Source organism: Electrona antarctica, assembly GCF_951216825.1.
Source record: "Electrona antarctica genome assembly, contig: scaffold_73, whole genome shotgun sequence".
In the NCBI taxonomy this organism is placed as follows: Eukaryota; Metazoa; Chordata; class Actinopteri; order Myctophiformes; family Myctophidae; genus Electrona; species Electrona antarctica.
In genome coordinates, this window is record NW_027638626.1 from 522,299 (window position 1) to 544,922 (window position 22,624).

Below are 22,624 nucleotides of genomic sequence, written 5' to 3' on the forward strand. Positions count from 1 at the left end.
TAAAACCTAATCTAATGTAAGACCTAATCTAATGTAAAACCTAATCTAATGTAAAACCTAATCTAATGTAAAACCTAATCTAATGTAAGACCTAATCTAATGTAAGACCTAATCTAATGTAAGACCTAATCTAATGTAAAACCTAATCTAATGTAAAACCTAATCTAATGTAAAACCTAATCTAATGTAAGACCTAATCTAATGTAAAACCTAATCTAATGTAAAACCTAATCTAATGTAAAACCTAATCTAATGTAAGACCTAATCTAATGTAAAACCTAATCTAATGTAAGACCTAATCTAATGTAAAACCTAATCTAATGTAAGACCTAATCTAATGTAAAACCTAATCTAATGTAAAACCTAATCTAATGTAAAACCTAATCTAATGTAAGACCTAATCTAATGTAAAACCTAATCTAATGTAAGACCTAATCTAATGTAAAACCTAATCTAATGTAAAACCTAATCTAATGTAAGACCTAATCTAATGTAAAACCTAATCTAATGTAAAACCTAATCTAATGTAAGACCTAATCTAATGTAAAACCTAATCTAATGTAAGACCTAATCTAATGTAAAACCTAATCTAATGTAAAACCTAATCTAATGTAAAACCTAATCTAATGTAAAACCTAATCTAATGTAAGACCTAATCTAATGTAAGACCTAATCTAATGTAAGACCTAATCTAATGTAAAACCTAATCTAATGTAAAACCTAATCTAATGTAAAACCTAATCTAATGTAAAACCTAATCTAATGTAAGACCTAATCTAATGTAAAACCTAATCTAATGTAAAACCTAATCTAATGTAAGACCTAATCTAATGTAAAACCTAATCTAATGTAAAACCTAATCTAATGTAAAACCTAATCTAATGTAAGACCTAATCTAATGTAAGACCTAATCTAATGTAAAACCTAATCTAATGTAAAACCTAATCTAATGTAAAACCTAATCTAATGTAAGACCTAATCTAATGTGAAACCTAATCTAATGTAAAACCTAATCTAATGTAAGACCTAATCTAATGTAAGACCTAATCTAATGTAAGACCTAATCTAATGTAAGACCTAATCTAATGTAAAACCTAATCTAATGTAAAACCTAATCTAATGTAAAACCTAATCTAATGTAATACCCAGTGTTGGGCATCGTTACTTTAGAAAGTAACGTCGTTAGGTTACTGGATTACTGCGCATAAAAATAATCCCTTACCGTTACAAATTACCTTCTGAGAAAAGTAAAAGGTTAGATTATTTTCCGTTATTTTCCGTTACCCGACAATTAAAACCCATTTTTAATGCTTGCGCAAGTTGTTTACATTGTAGGCTATTAGGCTACTGACTACCGTCATTGCGCCGCATTATTACGGCCCTAATTAACTCTATGGTTAAAAACGAGAATGATACACACCATGAACTGACCATAGACAATATCCCCTTTACAGCTCTCTCTTTATTAACGAATATAATTCGCCACAATCGCCAGCCTATACACGTAGGACTGGACAGAAAGGCTGTTGCGCTGCGCTCCAACCAGCCAGCAGCGCGCATAATGCCCTCTCCACGGCGCACACCGCGGCGCATGAACACCACCGTGGACCCACGTATGAACGACATAGTTTATAAGAAATGGCACGGCGGCCATCCAGTGACAGTAACAGAATGAGAATCCTGTAACCTGTTATTTTGGGGGGGCATTAGCCCTGAAACATGACTGTCATGCTCGTGAAGTACGAGCGTCATGTGAACCATGGCTAGTAGGGGGGCATCAACAACAGCCTGTTGATGATGAATGTTACTATGAAACTTAAACAATTCATTAAACTAGTACTCACCTAATGACGCAGCCACGGAGGATCTACCATGTTTAACGTAATTCCAAAGTGTTTAGCCTACATTGTTTAAGTCAAAGACGCATGCGTTTTTTTGGGCTTAAAGCATGTTGTTATTATTCCACTACCGGCACTGTCATGGCAGCTGGCTACAACCGAAACAACTTCCTCTTCCTCTTCAAAATAAAAGCTGCTTGTAACAATACTTTTATTTCTTAAGTGAATTTACAGGATGTAGTAGACGCAGGATGTATAGTAGGCTATACTATGCGCTGCGCGTTGGGGCTTGGGAAGACAAATCACACAGAAGGCAGGAGAAATAGACTCCGTGGGCAGTCGGGGCTTTATTCTTTTTAAATCTTGCACACAAAATGAACAGGGACACATTATAGTAACGAGATTACTGTTTTGGAAAAGTAACTAGGTAACTAACTACTAAATTGCAAAACTAACTACTTACTTTATTCCGTTACCAATAAAAGTAGTCCCTTACATAACGCCGTTATTAATAGCTCCGTTACACCCAACACTGGTAATACCTAATCTAATGTAATACCTAATCTAATGTAAAACCTAATCTAATGTAAGACCTAATCTAATGTAAGACCTAATCTAATGTAAGACCTAATCTAATGTAATACCTAATGTAATGTAAAACCTAATCTAATGTAAGACCTAATCTAATGTAAAACCTAATCTAATGTAAGACCTAATCTAATGTAAAACCTAATCTAATGTAAAACCTAATCTAATGTAAGACCTAATCTAATGTAAGACCTAATCTAATGTAAAACCTAATCTAATGTAAAACCTAATCTAATGTAAGACCTAATCTAATGTAAAACCTAATCTAATGTAAGACCTAATCTAATGTAAAACCTAATCTAATGTAAAACCTAATCTAATGTAAGACCTAATCTAATGTAAGACCTAATCTAATGTAAAACCTAATCTAATGTAAGACCTAATCTAATGTAAGACCTAATCTAATGTAAAACCTAATCTAATGTAAGTCCTAATCTAATGTAAGACCTAATCTAATGTAAACCCTAATCTAATGTAAGACCTAATCTAATGTAAAACCTAATCTAATGTAAAACCTAATCTAATGTAAGACCTAATCTAATGTAAGACCTAATCTAATGTAAAACCTAATCTAATGTAAGACCTAATCTAATGTAAAACCTAATCTAATGTAAGACCTAATCTAATGTAAGACCTAATCTAATGTAAAACCTAATCTAATGTAAAACCTAATCTAATGTAAGACCTAATCTAATGTAAAACCTAATCTAATGTAAGACCTAATCTAATGTAAAACCTAATCTAATGTAAACCCTAATCTAATGTAAGACCTAATCTAATGTAAGACCTAATCTAATGTAAGACCTAATCTAATGTAAAACCTAATCTAATGTAAAACCTAAGACCTAATCTAATGTAAAACCTAATCTAATGTAAAACCTAATCTAATGTAAAACATAATCTAATGTAAAACCTAATCTAATTTAAACCTAATCTAATGTTGAGACCTGACACCTAATCTAATGTAAAACCTAATCTAATGTAAAACCTAATCCAATGTAAAACCTAATCTAATGTAATACCTAATCTAATGTAATACCTAATCTAATGTAAAACCTAATCTAATGTAAGACCTAATCTAATGTAAGACCTAATCTAATGTAAAACCTAATCTAATGTAAGACCTAATCTAATGTAAAACCTAATCTAATGTAAGACCTAATCTAATGTAAGACCTAATCTAATGTAAAACCTAATCTAATGTAAAACCTAATCTAATGTAAGACCTAATCTAATGTAAGACCTAATCTAATGTAAAACCTAATCTAATGTAACACCTAATCTAATGTAAGACCTAATCTAATGTAAAACCTAATCTAATGTAAAACCTAAGACCTAATCTAATGTAAAACCTAATCTAATGTAAAACCTAATCTAATGTAAAACCTAATCTAATGTAAAACATAATCTAATGTAAGACCTAATCTAATGTAAAACCTAATCTAATGTTGAGACCTGACACCTAATCTAATGTAAAACCTAATCTAATGTAAGACCTAATCCAATGTAAAACCTAATCTAATGTAAAACCTAATCTAATGTAAAACCTAATCTAATGTAAGACCTAATCTAATGTAAAACCTAATCTAATGTAAAATCTAATCTAATGTAAAACCTAATCTAATGTAAGACCTAATCCAATGTAAAACCTAATCTAATGTAAAACCTAATCTAATGTAAAACCTAATCTAATGTAAGACCTGAGACCTAATCTAATGTTGAGACCTGACACATAATCTAATGTAAGACCTGAGACCTAATCTAATGTTGAGACCTGACACATAATCTAATGTAAAACCTAATCTAATGTAAGACCTAATCCAATGTAAAACCTAATCTAATGTAAAACCTAATATAATGTAAGACCTAATCTAATGTTGAGACCTGACACCTAATCTACAAAAATAAGCAGTTGAGATGAATAATAACAAAATGGTCTTAAATCCACCATTTATTCTGAGCCCTCCCCGACTAATACGCGTGCATACATATTACTCTAGGTTGGGTTTAGTAATACGCGTGCATACATATTACTCTAGGTTGGGTTTAGTAATACGCGTGTACACATATTACTCTAGGTTGGGTTTAGTAATACGCGTGCACACATATTACTCTAGGTTGGGTTTAGTAATACGCGTGCACACATATTACTCTAGGTTGGGTTTAGTGTTAGGATTAGACATTTAGAAGTTAGGTTTAAGGATTAGATTAGACTGATAACGTACACTTACTTGCACCCGATCTACAAGAGCTTGTAGATTGTCTATTTTCAAAAGATTTTTGTACACAAGATTTTAATCTATTATTATTATTCCTCCCTCCACTAGGGGTCCTCCTCACATCATCTTCATCATGACAGACGACCAGGGCTTCAACGACATCGGATACCACGCCCCCGATGTGGCCACGCCCACTCTGGACCGCCTGGCGGCCGAAGGCGTCAAACTGGAGAACTACTATGTCCAGCCGATCTGCACCCCGTCCAGAAGTCAGTTCATCACCGGAAGGTAACGATCTGCACCCCGTCACGAAGCCAGTTCATCACCGGAAGGTAACGATCTGCACCCCGTCACGAAGCCAGTTCATCACCGGAAGGTAACGATCTGCACCCCATCACGAAGCCAGTTCATCACCGGAAGGTACGATCTGCACCCCGTCACGAAGCCAGTTCATCACCCGGAAGGTACGGTCTGCACCCCGTCACGAAGCCAGTTCATCACTGGAAGGTACGATCTGCACCCCGTCACGAAGCCAGTTCATCACTGGAAGGTACGATCTGCACCCCGTCACAAAGCCAGTTCATCACCGGAAGGTACAGTCTGCACCCCATCACGAAGCCAGTTCATCACTGGAAGGTACGATCTGCACTCCGTCACAAAGCCAGTTCATCACCGGAAGGTAACGATCTGCACCCCGTCACGAAGCCAGTTCATCACTGGAAGGTACGATCTGCACCCCGTCACGAAGCCAGTTCATCACTGGAAGGTACCATCTGCACCCCGTCACAAAGCCAGTTCATCACCGGAAGGTACAGTCTGCACCCCGTCACAAAGCCAGTTCATCACCGGAAGGTAACGATCTGCACTCCGTCACGAAGCCAGTTCATCACTGGAAGGTACGATCTGCACCCCGTCACGAAGCCAGTTCATCACTGGAAGGTACCATCTGCACCCCGTCACAAAGCCAGTTCATCACCGGAAGGTACAGTCTGCACCCCATCACGAAGCCAGTTCATCACTGGAAGGTACCATCTGCACCCCGTCACGAAGCCAGTTCATCACCGGAAGGTACAGTCTGCACCCCGTCACGAAGCCAGTTCATCACCGGAAGGTACGATCTGCACCCCGTCACAAAGCCAGTTCATCACTGGAAGGTACGATCTGCACCCCGTCACGAAGCCAGTTCATCATCGGAAGGTACGATCTGCACCCCGTCACGAAGCCAGTTCATCACCGGAAGGTAATGGTCTGCACCCCGTCACGAAGCCAGTTCATCACCGGAAGGTAACGATCTGCACCCCGTCACGAAGCCAGTTCATCACCGGAAGGTAACGGTCTGCACCCCGTCACGAAGCCAGTTCATCACCGGAAGGTAACGATCTGCACCCCGTCACGAAGCCAGTTCATCACCGGAAGGTAACGATCTGCACCCCGCCACGAAGCCAGTTCATCACCGGAAGGTAACGATCTGCACCCCGTCACGAAGCCTGTTCATCACTGGAAGGTACGATCTGCACCCCGTCACGAAGCCTGTTCATCACTGGAAGGTACGATCTGCACCCCGTCAAGAAGTCAGTTCATCACCGGAAGGTAACGATCTGCACCCCGTCACGAAGCCAGTTCATCACCGGAAGGTAAGATCTGCACCCCGTCACGAAGCCAGTTCATCACCGGAAGGTAAGATCTGCACCCCGTCACGAAGCCAGTTCATCACTGGAAGGTACGATCTGCACCCCGTCACGAAGCCAGTTCATCACCGGAAGGTAAGATCTGCACCCCGTCACGAAGCCAGTTCATCACCGGAAGGTACGGTCTGCACCCCGTCACGAAGCCAGTTCATCACCGGAAGGTACAGTCTGCACCCCATCACGAAGCCAGTTCATCACCGGAAGGTAAGATCTGCACCCCGTCACGAAGCCAGTTTATCACCGGAAGGTACGGTCTGCACCCCGTCACGAAGCCAGTTCATCACCGGAAGGTACAGTCTGCACCCCATCACGAAGCCAGTTCATCACCGGAAGGTACAGTACTGAAGTCAGTCTTAAGGGCCTTGCAAACGGGGAACGAGGAACGCACGCGTTGTTGCCTGGATCAACGACGGGTCGGCTCCAGTTCTGCTACAGTTCTGCTACAGTTCTGCTACAGTTCTGCTACAGTTCTGGATCAACGACGGGTCTGCTACAGTTCTGCTACAGTTCTGCTACAGTTCTGCTACAGTTCTGCTACAGTTCTGCTCCAGAGGGGTGCGACAACGCAAGCGTAAAAAAAGGCTAAACAGAATCCAGGTCTGGTGAGACGCGGGGGCCGTGTGCACGAAACGAGCACGCGCGTAACAAATTCACGGGACTGCGCTCACATAAATACGTGATGCGTTGTCGCACAGCGACTTCTCCCCAGTGCTCCGCGCAAAAACGTAGGTCTCATTGAAAATGAACTATAGGCATGTTATATCGCTTCACGTTTGAAAGGCCCTTAACACTGGAAGGTGAAGTCAGTTTAACACTGGAAGGTGAAGTCAGTTTAACACTGGAAGGTGAAGTCAGTTTAACACTGGAAGGTGAAGTCAGTTTAACACTGGAAGGTGAAGTCAGTTTAACATTGGAAGGTGAAGTCAGTTTAACACTGGAAGGTGAAGTCAGTTTAACATTGGAAGGTGAAGTCAGTTTAACACTGGAAGGTGAAGTCAGTTTAACACTGGAAGGTGAAGTCAGTTTAACATTGGAAGGTGAAGTCAGTTTAACACTGGAAGGTGGAGTCAGTTTCATACTGGAAGGTGAAGTCAGTTTAACACTGGAAGGTGAAGTCAGTTTAACATTGGAAGGTGAAGTCAGTTTAACATTGGAAGGTGAAGTCAGTTTAACACTGGAAGGTGAAGTCAGTTCAACACTGGAAGGTGAAGTCAGTTTAACATTGGAAGGTGAGACTACTGTAACTATTTGAAAAGCGTATTGTTGTGTATTGCAGGTATCATCCTAATGGGTGTGTGTGTGTGTGTGTGTGTGTGTGTGTGTGTGTGTGTGTGTGTGTGTGTGTGTGTGTGTGTGTGTGTGTGTGTGTGTGCGTGTGCGTGTGCGTGCGTGTAGGTACCAGATCCACACAGGTCTCCAACACTCCATCATCCGGCCCAGCCAACCCAGCTGTCTCCCTGAAGGTCATGTGACCTTGCCCCAGAGACTACAGGAAGTGGGCTACGCCACACACATGGTGGGCAAGTGGCACCTGGGCTTCTACAAGAAGGTACTTACAGCACCCGGGTTACTGTAGTAACCTCCACATTGTACTTACAGCACATGGGTTACTGTAGTAACCTCCACATGGTACTTACAACACCTGGGTTACTGTAGTAACCATATAAACACCTCGGTCAGGTGAGTGCACATAGCCCCACTAGTTAGACTGTGAGTGCACATAGCCCCACTAGTTAGACTGTGAGTGCACATAGCCCCACTAGTTAGACTGTGAGTGCACATAGCCCCACTAGTTAGACTGTGAGTGCACATAGCCCCACTAGTTAGACTGTGAGTGCACATAGCCCCACTAGTTAGACTGTGAGTGCACATAGCCCCACTAGTTAGAATGTGAGTGCACATAGCCCCACTAGTTAGACTGTGAGTGCACATAGCCCCATTAGTTAGACTGTGAGTGCACATAGCCCCATTAGTTAGACTGTGAGTGCACATAGCCCCACTAGTTAGACTGTGAGTGAACATAGCCCCACTAGTTAGACTGTGAGTGCACATAGCCCCATTAGTTAGACTGTGAGTGCACATAGCCCCACTAGTTAGACTGTGAGTGCACATAGCCCCACTAGTTAGACTGTGAGTGCACATAGCCCCACTAGTTAGACTGTGAGTGCACATAGCCCCATTAGTTAGACTGTGAGTGCACATAGCCCCATTAGTTAGACTGTGAGTGCACATAGCCCCATTAGTTAGACTGTGAGTGCACATAGCCCCATTAGTTAGACTGTGAGTGCACATAGCCCCACTAGTTAGACTGTGAGTGCACATAGCCCCATTAGTTAGACTGTGAGTGCACATAGCCCCATTAGTTAGACTGTGAGTGCACATAGCCCCATTAGTTAGACTGTGAGTGCACATAGCCCCATTTCACTAGGAAAGACCAAACATCAGACATGAGAACCTTTTAGATGGTTTATTGAATAGATGTGGCGCGTGGACGTTTATGTACTCGTCGCATGGGGGAGGAGCATGGGACGTGAGGCATAAACGGCCACGGCAGGACAGGTGAGGGTGAGGCCAGCATGGTCATCGAAGGTCAGCACCACACGCTTTCTTGCAAGAGTGCGGTGTGCGGCTTAGATGGCCAGGGGCGGGAGGGGATGCCATAACGGGCCTGATCATCCAAGGTCACGACCCCACGCAAGCGTGGAGTGTGCGGCTTGGGTGGTCGGGGCACGCATGACATGGGGCGCCGGCGTGACCATCCAGGGGCATCACTACTCGCGAACGTGTAGCATGCGGCTTGGATTGTCAGGTCGGGGGGGGGATGCCATTAAAGGCGCTCAGCAAGAACATCGAAGGTCATCACCGCACGCGAGCGTGCAGTGTGCGGCTTAGATGGCGCGGGGCGCGAATGGCATCGGGTGCTTGATCATCGAAGGTCAGCACCACACGCTTTCTTGCAAGAGTGCGGTGTGCGGCTTAGATGGTCAGAGCACAGGTGAGGGCGTTGGGCATGAATGACGTCGGGGTGCTTGGTCATCGAAGGTCATCACCACACGCGAAGCGTGCGGTGTGCGGCTTAGATGGTCAGAGCACAGGACGTCGGCGACAGGGATCAGGTTCGAGGGGGCGTGGACCCAGGTACTTTGGCTTAGGGGTCGAGGCGAGCGCCTGTGTGATTGTGTTGGAACCCCAAAAGTATCTTACCCTTGGGTTACGAGACCATGGAGAGCTGGGCATTGTGCAGGTCCGGGCGTTGGTGCGGATGTAGCCGTGGTAGGCCTGGGACGACCACCGGCCGATGATCTGGATCACGTGGTCGGGAACTCCCTTGCTCGAAGCCGTGGATGCTGCTCCGATTCTGAAGGAGTGGCCTGAGAAGTGTTCTGGGGAGATTCCCACTTTGGTGAGGACCAGGCGGAGGTGGGAATGGAACCAGGTGCGGGTGGCGACTGAACCACTGTTGGTTATGAAGAGGGGATCCGATGGTGTAGCGTGCTGGGCACGTCGGGAGAGAGAGTGGTTAGCGAGGGGCTCGTAGGGGCTGAGGAAGGCATTGAGTTTGTAGAGGAAGATGGGGGTGGTTTTACCAAACTGGTCCGTTTTGCTGTGCTTGATGGTGAAGATGAGGGAGGAAGTGCTGTGGATGGTTAGGTCGGCCAGCCTGGGATGGAGAGCTGGGTCGAACCTGGAGTTGGAGGAGGTGAACTCCGAGCATCTCAAAAACCCAAAAAAGGCTAAAAGGAACATGGCCTCGAGCGTGGCGTCGGTGTGGGGGTCTGAGTAGCCTGTGCGGAGGATGTGGATGCAGCTGGTTAGGATTTCGGCTGTGAGGGGTTGGCGTTGGGGGGGGAGTTTTGGCTCGATCCTCTGGAAGCCTTTGAGTAGGAGGGTGGTCTGAGGATGTTGTATGGATGGATGGGGAGAGCCGGTTATGAGTTTTGTGAAGAAGTTGATGCCGCACAGGTAGACTCGGATGGTTGATGACCTGGCGGTTGTGGAATGGAGGTAACTGATGTAGGAAGAGAGGGTGATGAGGTCCGAGGATGGGAAGTGGACGTGGAAGAGGGTGTGGAAGGACTGGAAGTTCTTCCAGGCTGTCCAGTAGGAGGAGAGGGTGGATGGGGCAATGCCTTGCAGGATCATGTGCCGGGAGTGGGTGAGGAGGTGGTGAAACGGGTGGTTTAGGGGAAGGTCATCTCCGAAAAGGGTGGAACCGGGGTTGGTGTCGGGTCGGCTTCTGGGGCCAAGCTCCTGAATCTCTGAAAGGAAAAGCGGGAAAGAGCGTCAGCGATGGTGTTCTGGTGACCAGGGATGTGGGCTGCGCGAAGGATGAAGTTTTTTGTGACGGTTATCCAGGTGAGTCTGCGGAGGAGGGCCATGATGGGGAGTGAGGAAGATCTGCCTTTGTTGATGATGTGCACTGTAGTGAGGTTGTCGGAGTGGATCAGGATGGACCTGCTGGCCCATTCTGAACCCCAGAGGGAAGCCGCCACGACTATGGGGTAAAGCTCGTAGAGCGCGGAAGAGTGGACGTCGCTGGCTGACTGGGCCAGCAGCGCCTGGGGCACTTGGCAGCGAACCACCGACCTCCGAAGTACCCCCCGTACCCGATGGAAGGTGCTGCGTCGGTAAAGAGCTGCAGATCCTCTGGAGATGACGCGAAGTCCTGATAGAAGAAAGTGATGCCATTCCAGGGGGTCAGGAGCTGGTGCCACAGTCTCAGTTCCGAGTGGCACTCGGAAGTGAAGGTGACTTGGTGGTGGAGCGAGGGGACTGAAGATGCCAGGAGGAGGAGGTGGGAAATGAAGGAGCGGCCTTGGGGGATGATGCGAATGGCGTAATTGAAGTGGCCAAGGAGTGAGAGGAGCTGCTGCTTGGTGCACTGCGGGGCGACGAGGTGGTCGGAGATGAGGAGTAGGATGCGGTTGAGCTTGTCTGGGGGGAGTGAGGCTTGGAAAGTGACGGAGTTGAGCGTGATGCCGAGGAACTCTATGGTGGTGAGGGGGCCTTCGGTTTTTTCGGCTGCGAGGGGGATTCCGAGGCGGTTGAAGACGGACTTGAGGATTGTGAGGCTTCTTGCTGGTGGTGCTGATGGGGGGTCGACTGTGAGGAAGTCGTCGAGAAGATGGACCAGGTATGGGAGTTTGTAATTGTTAGTGAGGATCCAGCAGAGGAGTTCGGAGAGGTTGTCAAAGAGTTTTGGGCTACTCTTACAGCCAAAGGTCAGGCGGACGGCAAAGTAGAAGGAATTGTCCCAGTGAACACCGAACAGGTGCCAAGAGTCTGGGTGGAGTGGCAAAACGTTGAAGGCGGCGGTGATGTCGGCCTTAGACAACCAGGCGTTGCGGCCGGCAAGACGGATGAGGTTAATGGCATGGTCGACGGTGGCATATTGGAGGGAGAAGTCTTCGCTGGGGATGAGGCTGTTGATGCTGGGGACGTGGGTGCCGTGGGGTGATGAGAGGTCGATAATGAGTCTTTTCTTGCCTGAATATTTGCGGGTGGCTATGCCAATGGGGCTGATGCGGTAGGTAGGGAAGGGGGGGGAGGGAAAGGGGCCGATCATGAAGCCGTTCTTAACCTCCTTTTGGAGGAGGGAAAGAACGGTCCCTGGATCGGTGGTGGCGGACAGGAGGTTGTCGCAGGTGTGGCTGGAGGAAGGTAGGGTGATGAGTCCGGGGGAGAAACCATGGTTGAGGCCGTCTAGGAAGAAGCGGATGAAGGTGGGATTGGGGTGGTTGGAGAGTTCCTTGGCTAGTTCTGGGATGATGATGGGGGTGGTGAGGTGTTTGGCCAGTCAGCTGCGTGATTGGCTTGTTTGTTGGTGCAGTTGATGCGGGTGTGAGCTTTGCCACAGAAGGTGCAGATATGAAGCATGCGGCATGAGGACATGTCGCAGCCGCCTTCGTTGTAGTTATTACATACCATCTTGCTCCCTATGAACAGGAGCGGACGGCCGCGTCTGTCTCTGGCGTGGCTGGGGGAGGGAACTGGTTTGCTGGAGGTGGTGACGCTGAAGAGGGAGGGGATGGTGGAGCTGGTTTGGAGTGGAGCATGGGGGCGGGGTTCTGGGGCTATGAAGGTGCAGAGGGTGGTGGGGTGGGTGGGGCAGTTGCAAAGACTGCAAGCTTCGGAGGTTTTTCCTGCAAAAATCCGGCAGTATAGCTCCAGGTCGAGGGAGCCCCAGTACGTGCCTGTATTAAATTGCTGGAGTCTGGAGGCGGCCCTGGCAGAGAATTGTCGATGATACTCATAAAAAAGGCTGCCTCCGAAGCGGGCGCAAAGGTCCATGCACAGATATAGGTGGTCATCGAGCTCTTGGCGGCGGGAAGGATAGGTGGTGCAGAGGATGTCGCGGAAAATGGAGAAGGCTAATACAAACTCGGTGGGTGTGAGGACGGAGGAAGTGGATGGGGAGAGGTCGCGGAGAGTGATGGAGACTCCTTCTACGGTGACGGATCGGTGTTGGGCGGTGCTGGCGGAGGGGCGGATGAGGGAGGAAAGGTCAGTGTCCATACCTTGGAGGATTTGGGATCGGAGGGATGAGGAGACCATGGGGGCGTTGAGGGCGATGGCTGATGGCGGGACGGGTGCTGGCGTGGCTGTAGCAAGGGAGAAGGAAGGAGGGGGGGGGGGGGGTTGGGGAACACTGGGTGGGGGGGGAGAAAAGACATGTTAAATTGAGGGGCACTGGGCGCTGCTGGGGGAAATCCTAGGGTGGCTGGGGGACCTCCTAGGGCCGCTGGGGGACCTCCTAGGTAAGATGGAGCCTGGAATGGGAAAGATAGGTTGTACTGGAGGAGGGGGGAGGTGGGGTGGGGGGGGGGTGGAGGTGGGGTGCTGCGGCCTGCTGGAAATAGGAGGGAGGGACGGGTGGGGCAGAAGGGAGAAAACCAGGTGGAATTAGTTTGGTAGTGTGTGGTGGATGGAGGATACTGGCCGTTTGCATGGTAGATGGGGCTGAAGTGGCTGGAGCTCCTATGGTTGAGTGGTGGGAATGGAGATGGTGGGTGTCTGGGGAGAATGAGTGTCTCTTGAATGTCACTGTGGCAGCGGAACGCTGCGTGACGTCACCGGAGCGGGACGGAGCCGCCGACTTTGTGGCGGCGCCGCCACGCGACGTGGCAGCCCGACGCGAGGGGTTTCCGCGACGCGACGGCGCTGCCTGCTGCGCGACGACGCCACCACTCGGCCGAGCGGACGCCCGAGAAGCGTCTCCTGGGCTGGGTGGATGACGCGTGACGTCACGGCTGTGCGACAGACTCGCGTTGGCTGGCGAGGCTGCTGTTGTTGCGCTGTTGCTGAGCTGAGCAACGCGGGTGGATGTGAGGAGAGTAAACAAGGCTAGCTTGTTTGCTGAGCGGGTGAAGTTGATGCCCTTGGTGATGAGGGCTCTTTGAAGGCCGACTACGGTCCAATCCGACACGAGCGTTGGTGCTGGTAGGTTGGAGCCGCGCGGAGAGGCGACAGGAAGGCTGGTTGGAGAAGCCGCTGCTGCTTGAGCCTGCTGGCCGAGGCGGCGGGATGAGGTGCGGGATGGCTTGGGCTGCTGGACCGGTACCGGGTTCTGCTGGTGCCCGTCTCCTGACGGGGAGGAACGTGGACCCTCGTGGAACTCCCGGGGTGTCCGATCCATGGACGCGGCGGAACCGGGAGGTACGATCACAACTGACCTGAGCCTACCGCGGAGGTGCTCTGGGGTGTCGGGCACGAAAAGGAGGTCGGCGGCGACGACGGCTCGGTGAGTACCGGTGTCGGCGTCGGCGGGTTCGTTGGCGGGTATGCCGACGAATAGATCCTCGTCGTCCGAGGCGTGGATATTCAGCTGGGCTGCCATACTAAGCGTTGGATTGCAAGCTGAGGTGAGCTAGATAGAGAAAATATACACGTATAGGTTCTCTTGGCGTTGGTGTGTGCTTTGTTTACTGGAAACTGGCACACTGGCATTTTTTTAAACTTGCGCTTAAATACCCCCGGTGGTAGGTGAGGGAGGAGTGGCCAGGTTAGTTGGAGGTGGGTGAGTGGTTGGCAAGGGTGGCAAGGGTGGAGTTGGCAGTGGCAGGTGGGTTGAGCTAGGTAGTCATCTGCTTGGCCAAACCTCCCGAACCTCAGTTGTTCCAACTCCATTAGTTAGACTGTGAGTGCACATAGCCCCACTAGTTAGACTGTGAGTGCACATAGCCCCACTAGTTGCACTCTCTCTCTCTAGGTAATGTAATGTAAAGTGAATGTCTCTCTCTCTCTAGGAGTGTCTCCCCACTAGGAGAGGCTTTGACTCCTACCTGGGGTCTCTAACGGGCAGCGTAGACTACTACAGCTACCTCTCTCTCTCTCTCTCTCTCTCTCTCTCTCTCTCTCTCTCTCTCTCTCTCTCTAGGTAATGTAATGTAAAGTGAATCTCTCTCTCTCTCTCTCTAGGAGTGTCTCCCCACTAGGAGAGGCTTTGACTCCTACCTAGGGTCCTTGACGGGCAGCGTAGACTACTACAGCTACCGGTCGTGCGACGGCAGCCCAACGACCTGCGGCTTCGACCTCCACGAGGGAGAGAGCGTGGCGTGGCCGCGGGGGGGCGTGGCCGGGGGCGGGACCTACTCCACCCACCTCTACACCACCAGGGTCCGCAAGATCCTGGCCTCGCACGACCCCACGGCACAGCCCCTGTTCATCTACCTGAGCTTCCAGGTAAATATGTCCTTATAAGGAGATACAGACCCCACAGCACAGCCCCTCTTCATCTACCTGAGCTTCCAGGTAATATATGTCCTTATAAGGAGATACAGACCCCACGGCACAGCCCCTGTTCATCTACCTGAGCTTCCAGGTAATATATGTCCTTATAAGGAGATACAGACCCCACGGCACAGCCCCTGTTCATCTACCTGAGCTTCCAGGTAATATATGTCCTTATAAGGAGATACAGACCCCACAGCACAGCCCCTGTTCATCTACCTGAGCTTCCAGGTAATATATGTCCTTATAAGGAGATACAGACCCCACAGCACAGCCCCTGTTCATCTACATGAGCTTCCAGGTAATAAATGTCCTTATAAAAAGATACAGACCCCACAGCACAGCCCCTGTTCATCTACCTGAGCTTCCAGGTAATATATGTCCTTATAAGGAGATACAGACCCCACGGCACAGCCCCTCTTCAGCTACCTGAGCTTCCAGGTAATATATGTCCTTATAAGGAGATACAGACCCCACGGCACAGCCCCTCTTCATCTACCTGAGCTTCCAGGTAATATATGTCCTTATAAGGAGATACAGACCCCACGGCACAGCCCCTCTTCATCTACCTGAGCTTCCAGGTAATATATGTCCTTATAAGGAGATACAGACCCCACAGCACAGCCCCTCTTCATCTACCTGAGCTTCCAGGTAATATATGTCCTTATAAGGAGATACAGACCCCACGGCACAGCCCCTCTTCATCTACCTGAGCTTCCAGGTAATATATGTCCTTATAAGGAGATACAGACCCCACGGCACAGCCCCTCTTCATCTACCTGAGCTTCCAGGTAATATATGTGTGGTTCTTTCTGTGTGTGTGTGTGTTCTTTCTGTGTGTGCGTGTGTTCTTTCTGTGTGTGCGTGTGTTCTTTCTGTGTGTGCGTGTGCGGGTGCGTGGTAGAGATGTAGCTCTGGTCCATGAGTAAGGCTATGGACCAGAGCTACATCCCTACCTGCTTTCTCTGCACCATTTAAGGCCGTTTCCAAATGTTAAAATGTAAAAGACCAATATTATTATGAAGAAAACAAGATGGTAAGACCGCTAAACCAAATAGAATAAAGTTTACCTTCAGAAAAAGCATTGTTTATGGCTTCTGAATGTAGGTCTTTTAACATGTATTGTCTATAGAGCGTCGCAGTCCCGCCTCCTACCCTGGACCAGGAAATTAAACCCAATGCATTATTCTCATAGACATTTCTTAAAGTATTTATTTAAAGACGGTTACGCCGCGGACAAAGCCAACTCGAGTCGTGACAACTCATGACAACACAAACAATATTTTGGACCAAACAAATAATTAGAAAGAAGAAAAAAACGACACTTACACACTTTTTTGTTGTTTTTCTTCTTTCTTCTTCTAATTATTTGTTTGGTCCAAAATATTGTTTGTGTTGTCATGAGTTGTCACGACTCGAGTTGGCTTTGTCCGCGGCGTAACCGTCTTTAAATAAATACTTTAAGAAATGTCTATGAGAAAAATGCATTGGGTTTCATTTCCTGGTCCAGGGTAGGAGGCGGGACTGCGACGCTCTATGGAGTGACGTCACGTCAACAGCACTAGGTCTGGAAAGGGGGCGTGGAAAGGGGGTGGGGAAGGGCTGTGAGATTGGCTTATTTCCAGCCTCTGTCTCAGCCAATTGAGGCTCAACCAATCAGGCTCTCCCAGTGGGCCGAATTGATTGCTAAGTACACTTTTCAGTTTGCAGTCTTCACACACACATCACACACACACACACATACAGGCACACAGGCACGTACACAGATCTCCATGTGGTACACTGGCTGACAGTTAAAACGGGTGCTATGACAGCGTATATCATTAGGTTTCCAAGTTGCATCGTTCCCAAATAGGCCGGTGGCCGACTGCGACGGGCACGTACAGGTCTAGTGTGTCTAAATTAACCGTGTTCTGTGCGTGCGTGCGTGCGTGCGTGCGTGCGTGCGTGCGTGCGTGCGTGTGTGTGTGTGTGTTTGTGTTCTTCTGTCCAGGCGGTCCACACTCCGCTCCAGTCCCCGCGTCGCTACCTCTACCCGTTCCGCGGCCTGGCCAACGTGTCTCGTAGGAAGTACCTGGCCATGGTGTCTGTGGTGGACGAGGCTGTGAGGAACATCACCTCCGCTCTGAAGAAGTACGGATTCTACCGCAACACCGTCCTGGTGTTCTCCACCGACAACGGTGGTCAGCCGCTGAGCGGAGGCAGCAACTGGCCTCTGAGAGGACGCAAAGGTACATCCTATCCTCTGAGGGGACGCAAAGGTACATCCTATCCTCTGAGAGGACGCAAAGGTACATCCTATCCTCTGAGAGGACGCAAAGGTACATCCTATCCTCTGAGGGGACGCAAAGGTACATCCTATCCTCTGAGAGGACGCAAAGGTACATCCTATCCTCTGAGAGGACGCAAAGGTACATCCTATCCTCTGAGGGGACGCAAAGGTACATCCTATCCTCTGAGAGGACGCAAAGGTACATCCTATCCTCTGAGAGGACGCAAAGGTACATCCTATCCTCTGAGGGGACGCAAAGGTACATCCTATCCTCTGAGAGGACGCAAAGGTACATCCTATCCTCTGAGAGGACGCAAAGGTACATCCTATCCTCTGAGGGGACGCAAAGGTACATCCTATCCTCTGAGAGGACGCAAAGGTACATCCTATCCTCTGAGGGGACGCAAAGGTACATCCTATCCTCTGAGAGGACGCAAAGGTATGCTCTACATCCTATCCTCTGAGAGGACGCTGAGGTACGCTATACATCCTATCCTCTGAGAGGACGCAAAGGTACGCTCTACATCCTATCCTCTGAGAGGACGCAAAGGTACGCTCTACATCCTATCCTCTGAGAGGACGCTGAGCGGGGGCAGCAACTAGCCTCTGAGGGGACGCAAAGGTACATCCTATCCTCTGAGGGGACGCAAAGGTACGCTCTACATCCTATCCTCTGAGAGGACGCTGAGCGGGGGCAGCAACTAGCCTCTGAGGGGACGCAAAGGTACATCCTATCCTCTGAGAGGACGCAAAGGTACATCCTATCCTCTGAGAGGACGCAAAGGTACATCCTATCCTCTGAGAGGACGCAAAGGTACGCTCTACATCCTATCCTCTGTGAGGACACTGAGGTACGCTCTGCATCCTATCCTCTGAGAGGACGCAAAGGTACGCTCTACATCCTATCCTCTGTGAGGACACTGAGGTACGCTCTGCATCCTATCCTCTGAGAGGACGCAAAGGTACGCTCTACATCCTATCCTCTGTGAGGACACTGAGGTACGCTCTACATCCTATACTCTGAGAGGACGCAAAGGTACGCTCTACATCCTATCCTCTGAGAGGACGCAAAGGTACGCTCTACATCCTATCCTCTGAGAGGACGCAAAGGTACGCTCTACATCCTATCCTCTGTGAGGACACTGAGGTACGCTCTACATCCTATCCTCTGAGAGGACGCAAAGGTACGCTCTACATCCTATCACCTGAGAGGACGCAAAGGTACGCTCTACATCCTATCCTCTGAGAGGACACAAAGGTACGCTCTACATCCTATCCTCTGAGAGGATGCAAAGGTACGTTGGTTGATTGATTGATTGAATATTTTATCGGCAGTAATGTAATCAGTACAGGGTACAGTCAGACAGAATGTAATCAGTACAGGGTTACTGAATCAGTTGAATCAGTCGCGGCCCAGGCCTAAATTAAATGTTGTATTTGTATTTAATTGTATTTCCAGGGACGTACTGGGAGGGGGGGGGGGGGGGGTGGGGGGGCTGTGAGGAGTATAAATTAAATGTTATTTGTATTTCATTGTATTTCCAGGGACGTACTGGGAGGGGGGGGTGAGGGGTCTGGGCTTCGTCCACAGCCCCCTCCTGAGGAGGAAGAGGAGGGTGAGCCACGCCCTGATCCACATCACAGACTGGTACCCCACGCTGCTGGGGCTGGCCACTAGGGGGCGCCGCCCTACCAACCCCACGCTGCTGGGGCTGGCCACTAGGGGGCGTCACACACCCCCGGAGGAGGAGGAGGGGAGGTCCCTGACGGAGGAGGAGGGGGAGGGGCTGGACAGTAAGGCTGCACAACATATCATTATTGCATCGTTATCGAGGTATGAACTTGCGCAATATCGGTATCACAAGTAGACAACGGTATTGCGATATGTCGTCAATATATTGTCAATTTATCGTCAATATATGAAATGAAATGAAATCTATATTTACCCAGGGTATCTGGGCTAAGCTCAAGAACTTGTTTCCAGCCAGGCCCTGCTCATAGAACACATTTCATCGTAGTGGTTGATGCCTTGTTCAAGGGCATTTCAGCGGTGGTAATTTTAACGTGTCGGACGGCTGATTCGAACTGGGAACCTTCCGGTATCTAGACCGCGCCGCTATCCGTTCGGCCACCGCTGCCACGGATAGCTAGTGGTCATTGTCGCTACACTTAGAAGTGTGGGAACCCAATAGCACTTAGAATGAACACACACAATGCCATTATCATAGTTCTAGGGCAATTCATAAATACTACGCTTAGCGCCATTGCCGTTGATTAACGGCATTTGGTCTTTATTAGCGCATACACACCCATTCTATCTGTTTCTTTCAATCGCCTGTGTCTCCTATTCCTTGTCCCATGATGGCATTTCTGGTCAAGACGAGGTTTATTCCCATTGGCCCAGAGCCCACGAGGTCATCCATCATGTTTTAGCAGCACTGGACGGTAGACAGGAAGTGATCATGCGATAACACACACACACACACACACACACACACACACACACACACACACACACACACACACACACACACACACACACACACACACACACACACACACACACACACACACACACACACTACCATAACATCATAACATCCGGTCTGGGTTTTTGGCTCTTCAAAATAAGAGTTGAACGGGGGAAAATGCTGACGTGAATTATATTATTATAATATTATATATTAATAAATGCTGGCGGATTAAGTCTTAAGAGTGATATTGACTTTTATTATTATGCAGTTTTTGAATAATGTTTAGTTTTCAATGTTGCAACACTTTATGGTAATATCGCATATCGTATCGATGTCGCAATATTTGGCATGAATACAGAGATACAGGAATCCTTTTCATAGTTTTTTCTGATAAATTTAGAGATATAAATGTGTGTCCGTTACATCGTGCAGCCGTATTGGACGGCCACGACGTGTGGGCGACCATCAGCGAGGGGGCGGAGTCACCGCGCCACGAGATCCTTCACAACATCGACCCGCTGTACAACGCGGCGAGGGGCGGGTCCCTGGAGCGAGGCCACGGGATCTGGAACACCGCCGTACAGGCCGCCATCCGCCATGGGGACTGGAAGCTGCTCACTGGTACGTTATGTTAATACTTTCAGCGCCATTGCCGTACATCTAGGTCAATTATTGAAGCCTATTTCTTGACACTACGCTTACCGCCATTGCCGTTGATTAATGGCAATTGCGCTTTTATAGTGCATTCCATCGATCGAGCCATAATGCTACTTACGTTAGCCGGTTAGCTAGCTAGCTAACACACTCTAAGTAAGACGCGCAAACGCGGGAAGTGAACGCAGCTCGTAAACTGCAACAACCATTAGAATAAATTACATACTTTTTTTCAAGTTTTCTTTTTTTTAAGTTTTATTTTGTCTTTATTTTAAGTTTTCTACTGTGCGTGCGTGCGTGTGTTTTTTTTGTGTGTGTGATACATCTGCGCCCTCTGGTGGCGGGCGGGTGGACGGACAGACAGACAGACAGACAGACAGACAGACAGACAGACAGACAGACAGACAGACAGACAGACAGACAGACAGACAGACAGACAGACAGACAGTTCTGCCTGGGTTACATAGTAATCGCTCAGTGCATTCGCAATGATTACTGTAGATGGTTTAAAATGGTCCTAACCTGTCCTAACCTGTCCTAAATGGTAAATGGTCCTAACCTGTCCTAAATGGTAAATGGTCCTAACCTGTCCTAAATGGTAAATGGTCTACTCCGCCACACAGGAGACCCCGGCTACGGCGACTGGACCCCTCCCCAGACCCTCCCGGGGTTCCCTGGCTCCTGGTGGTCCCTGGAGCGCCACGCACAGCGCTCCCCGCGCTCCCTCTGGCTGTTCAATGTGAGCGCCGACCCCTACGAGCGCCACGACCTCTCCGAGGACCGCCCCGACGTGGTCAAACACCTGCTGACCCGCTTGCTCTACTACAACCGCACCGCCGTGGCCGTTCGATACCCCGCCGAGGACCCCCGCGCCCACCCCGCCCTGAACGGGGGGGCCTGGGGCCCCTGGCTGGGCGAGGGGCTGGGGGGGGAGGAGGGGGAGGGGGAGGGGGACCCCCCGCCCCGACGCAGGAAGGACAAGACCAAGGACGGCAAGAAGAAGCTGGAGTTGAACCAGAGCAAGGCTTTCTTCAGGAGACTGAACGCCAGAGTCATGTCCAACAGGATATGAACCTTAACACTTCTATATATACACATAGTACAGTTACAGTGTACTACCATACATTACAGACTGAACTCCAGGGTCATGTCCAACAGGATATGAACCTTAACATTGATATATATATATATATGTATATATATATATATATATATATATATATATATATATATATATATATACACATAGTACAGTTACAGTGTACTACCGTACATTATAGACTGAACTCCAGGGTCATGTCCAACAGGATATGAACCGTATAAACCTCAACACTGATATTATTATATAAGTTACAGTACATTATAGACTGAACGCCAGGGTCATGTCCAACAGGATATGAACCTTAACATTGATATATATATATATATTATTATTTTTCACCCAGTGAGTCCTATAGACAAATAACAGTTTATTCTGACCCCTCCACGAAAAGGCCTCGTTGTCCTGACCCCTTATCCATCATTTATACATTATGGATAATTAGTGTGGACTTAAACTGTTATTCGTCTATAGTACTCATATATAGTGTAATCCTGGGTGCTATACGCTCCCTCTGCCAACCTGGGGAGAGCAACGGACTGACCTACACGGAGACAATCCAATCCAGATTGATCCACCTAATGAAAATAAATAGACACATGATGGGTCAGGACAAACTTTGGGTTGTAAGAATCACGTCAGAATTCATTGATCTCTGGCTCATTTAAATATTTCAATTCATTGATCTCCGGCTCATTTAAATATTTAAATGAATTGATCTCCGGCTCATTTAAATATACCAAGTACACTTGGCTTCCATCTAATCCCCTGCTCGCTTGATTTGGTTATTACATTTTTTCTACATTTTTATTCCACAATTTTTCAACCCTTTTTTTCATGCAGTGTCAATTGTCTAATGTAATCCTGGGAGCTGCTCTCACTCTGCTAACCTGGGGAGAGCACTGACTGACCTCATGCTCCCTTCTATGCATGAGGAGTCTTATCACCTGACAGCAGGGAGTTTCCCCGGTTGGAGTAGCGTGTGGAAGGAACACATTATTCCAACCAGTTCCTTTCCTTTCCTCCATCAGGCGCCCTGGCTGGCCAGGGGGAGGCAGTAGA

General features: G+C 48.2%; 1 protein-coding gene across 1 annotated transcript in view; it reads left to right on the plus strand.

The window, feature by feature from the left end:
- Positions 1-21,535, plus strand: part of arsia (arylsulfatase family, member Ia) — a gene marked incomplete at both ends in the record, with an annotated part of 24,574 nt that extends 3,039 nt beyond the window's left edge. The window contains 7 exons of the mRNA XM_079530772.1: positions 4,754-4,933; positions 7,729-7,882; positions 14,752-15,015; positions 17,057-17,294; positions 18,881-19,063; positions 20,242-20,430; positions 21,087-21,535. Coding sequence (XP_079386898.1) covers positions 4,754-4,933; positions 7,729-7,882; positions 14,752-15,015; positions 17,057-17,294; positions 18,881-19,063; positions 20,242-20,430; positions 21,087-21,535 — 1,657 coding nt within the window. The remainder of the gene's footprint in view (positions 1-4,753; positions 4,934-7,728; positions 7,883-14,751; positions 15,016-17,056; positions 17,295-18,880; positions 19,064-20,241; positions 20,431-21,086) is intronic.
- Between the last annotated feature and the right edge of the window lie 1,089 nt (positions 21,536-22,624).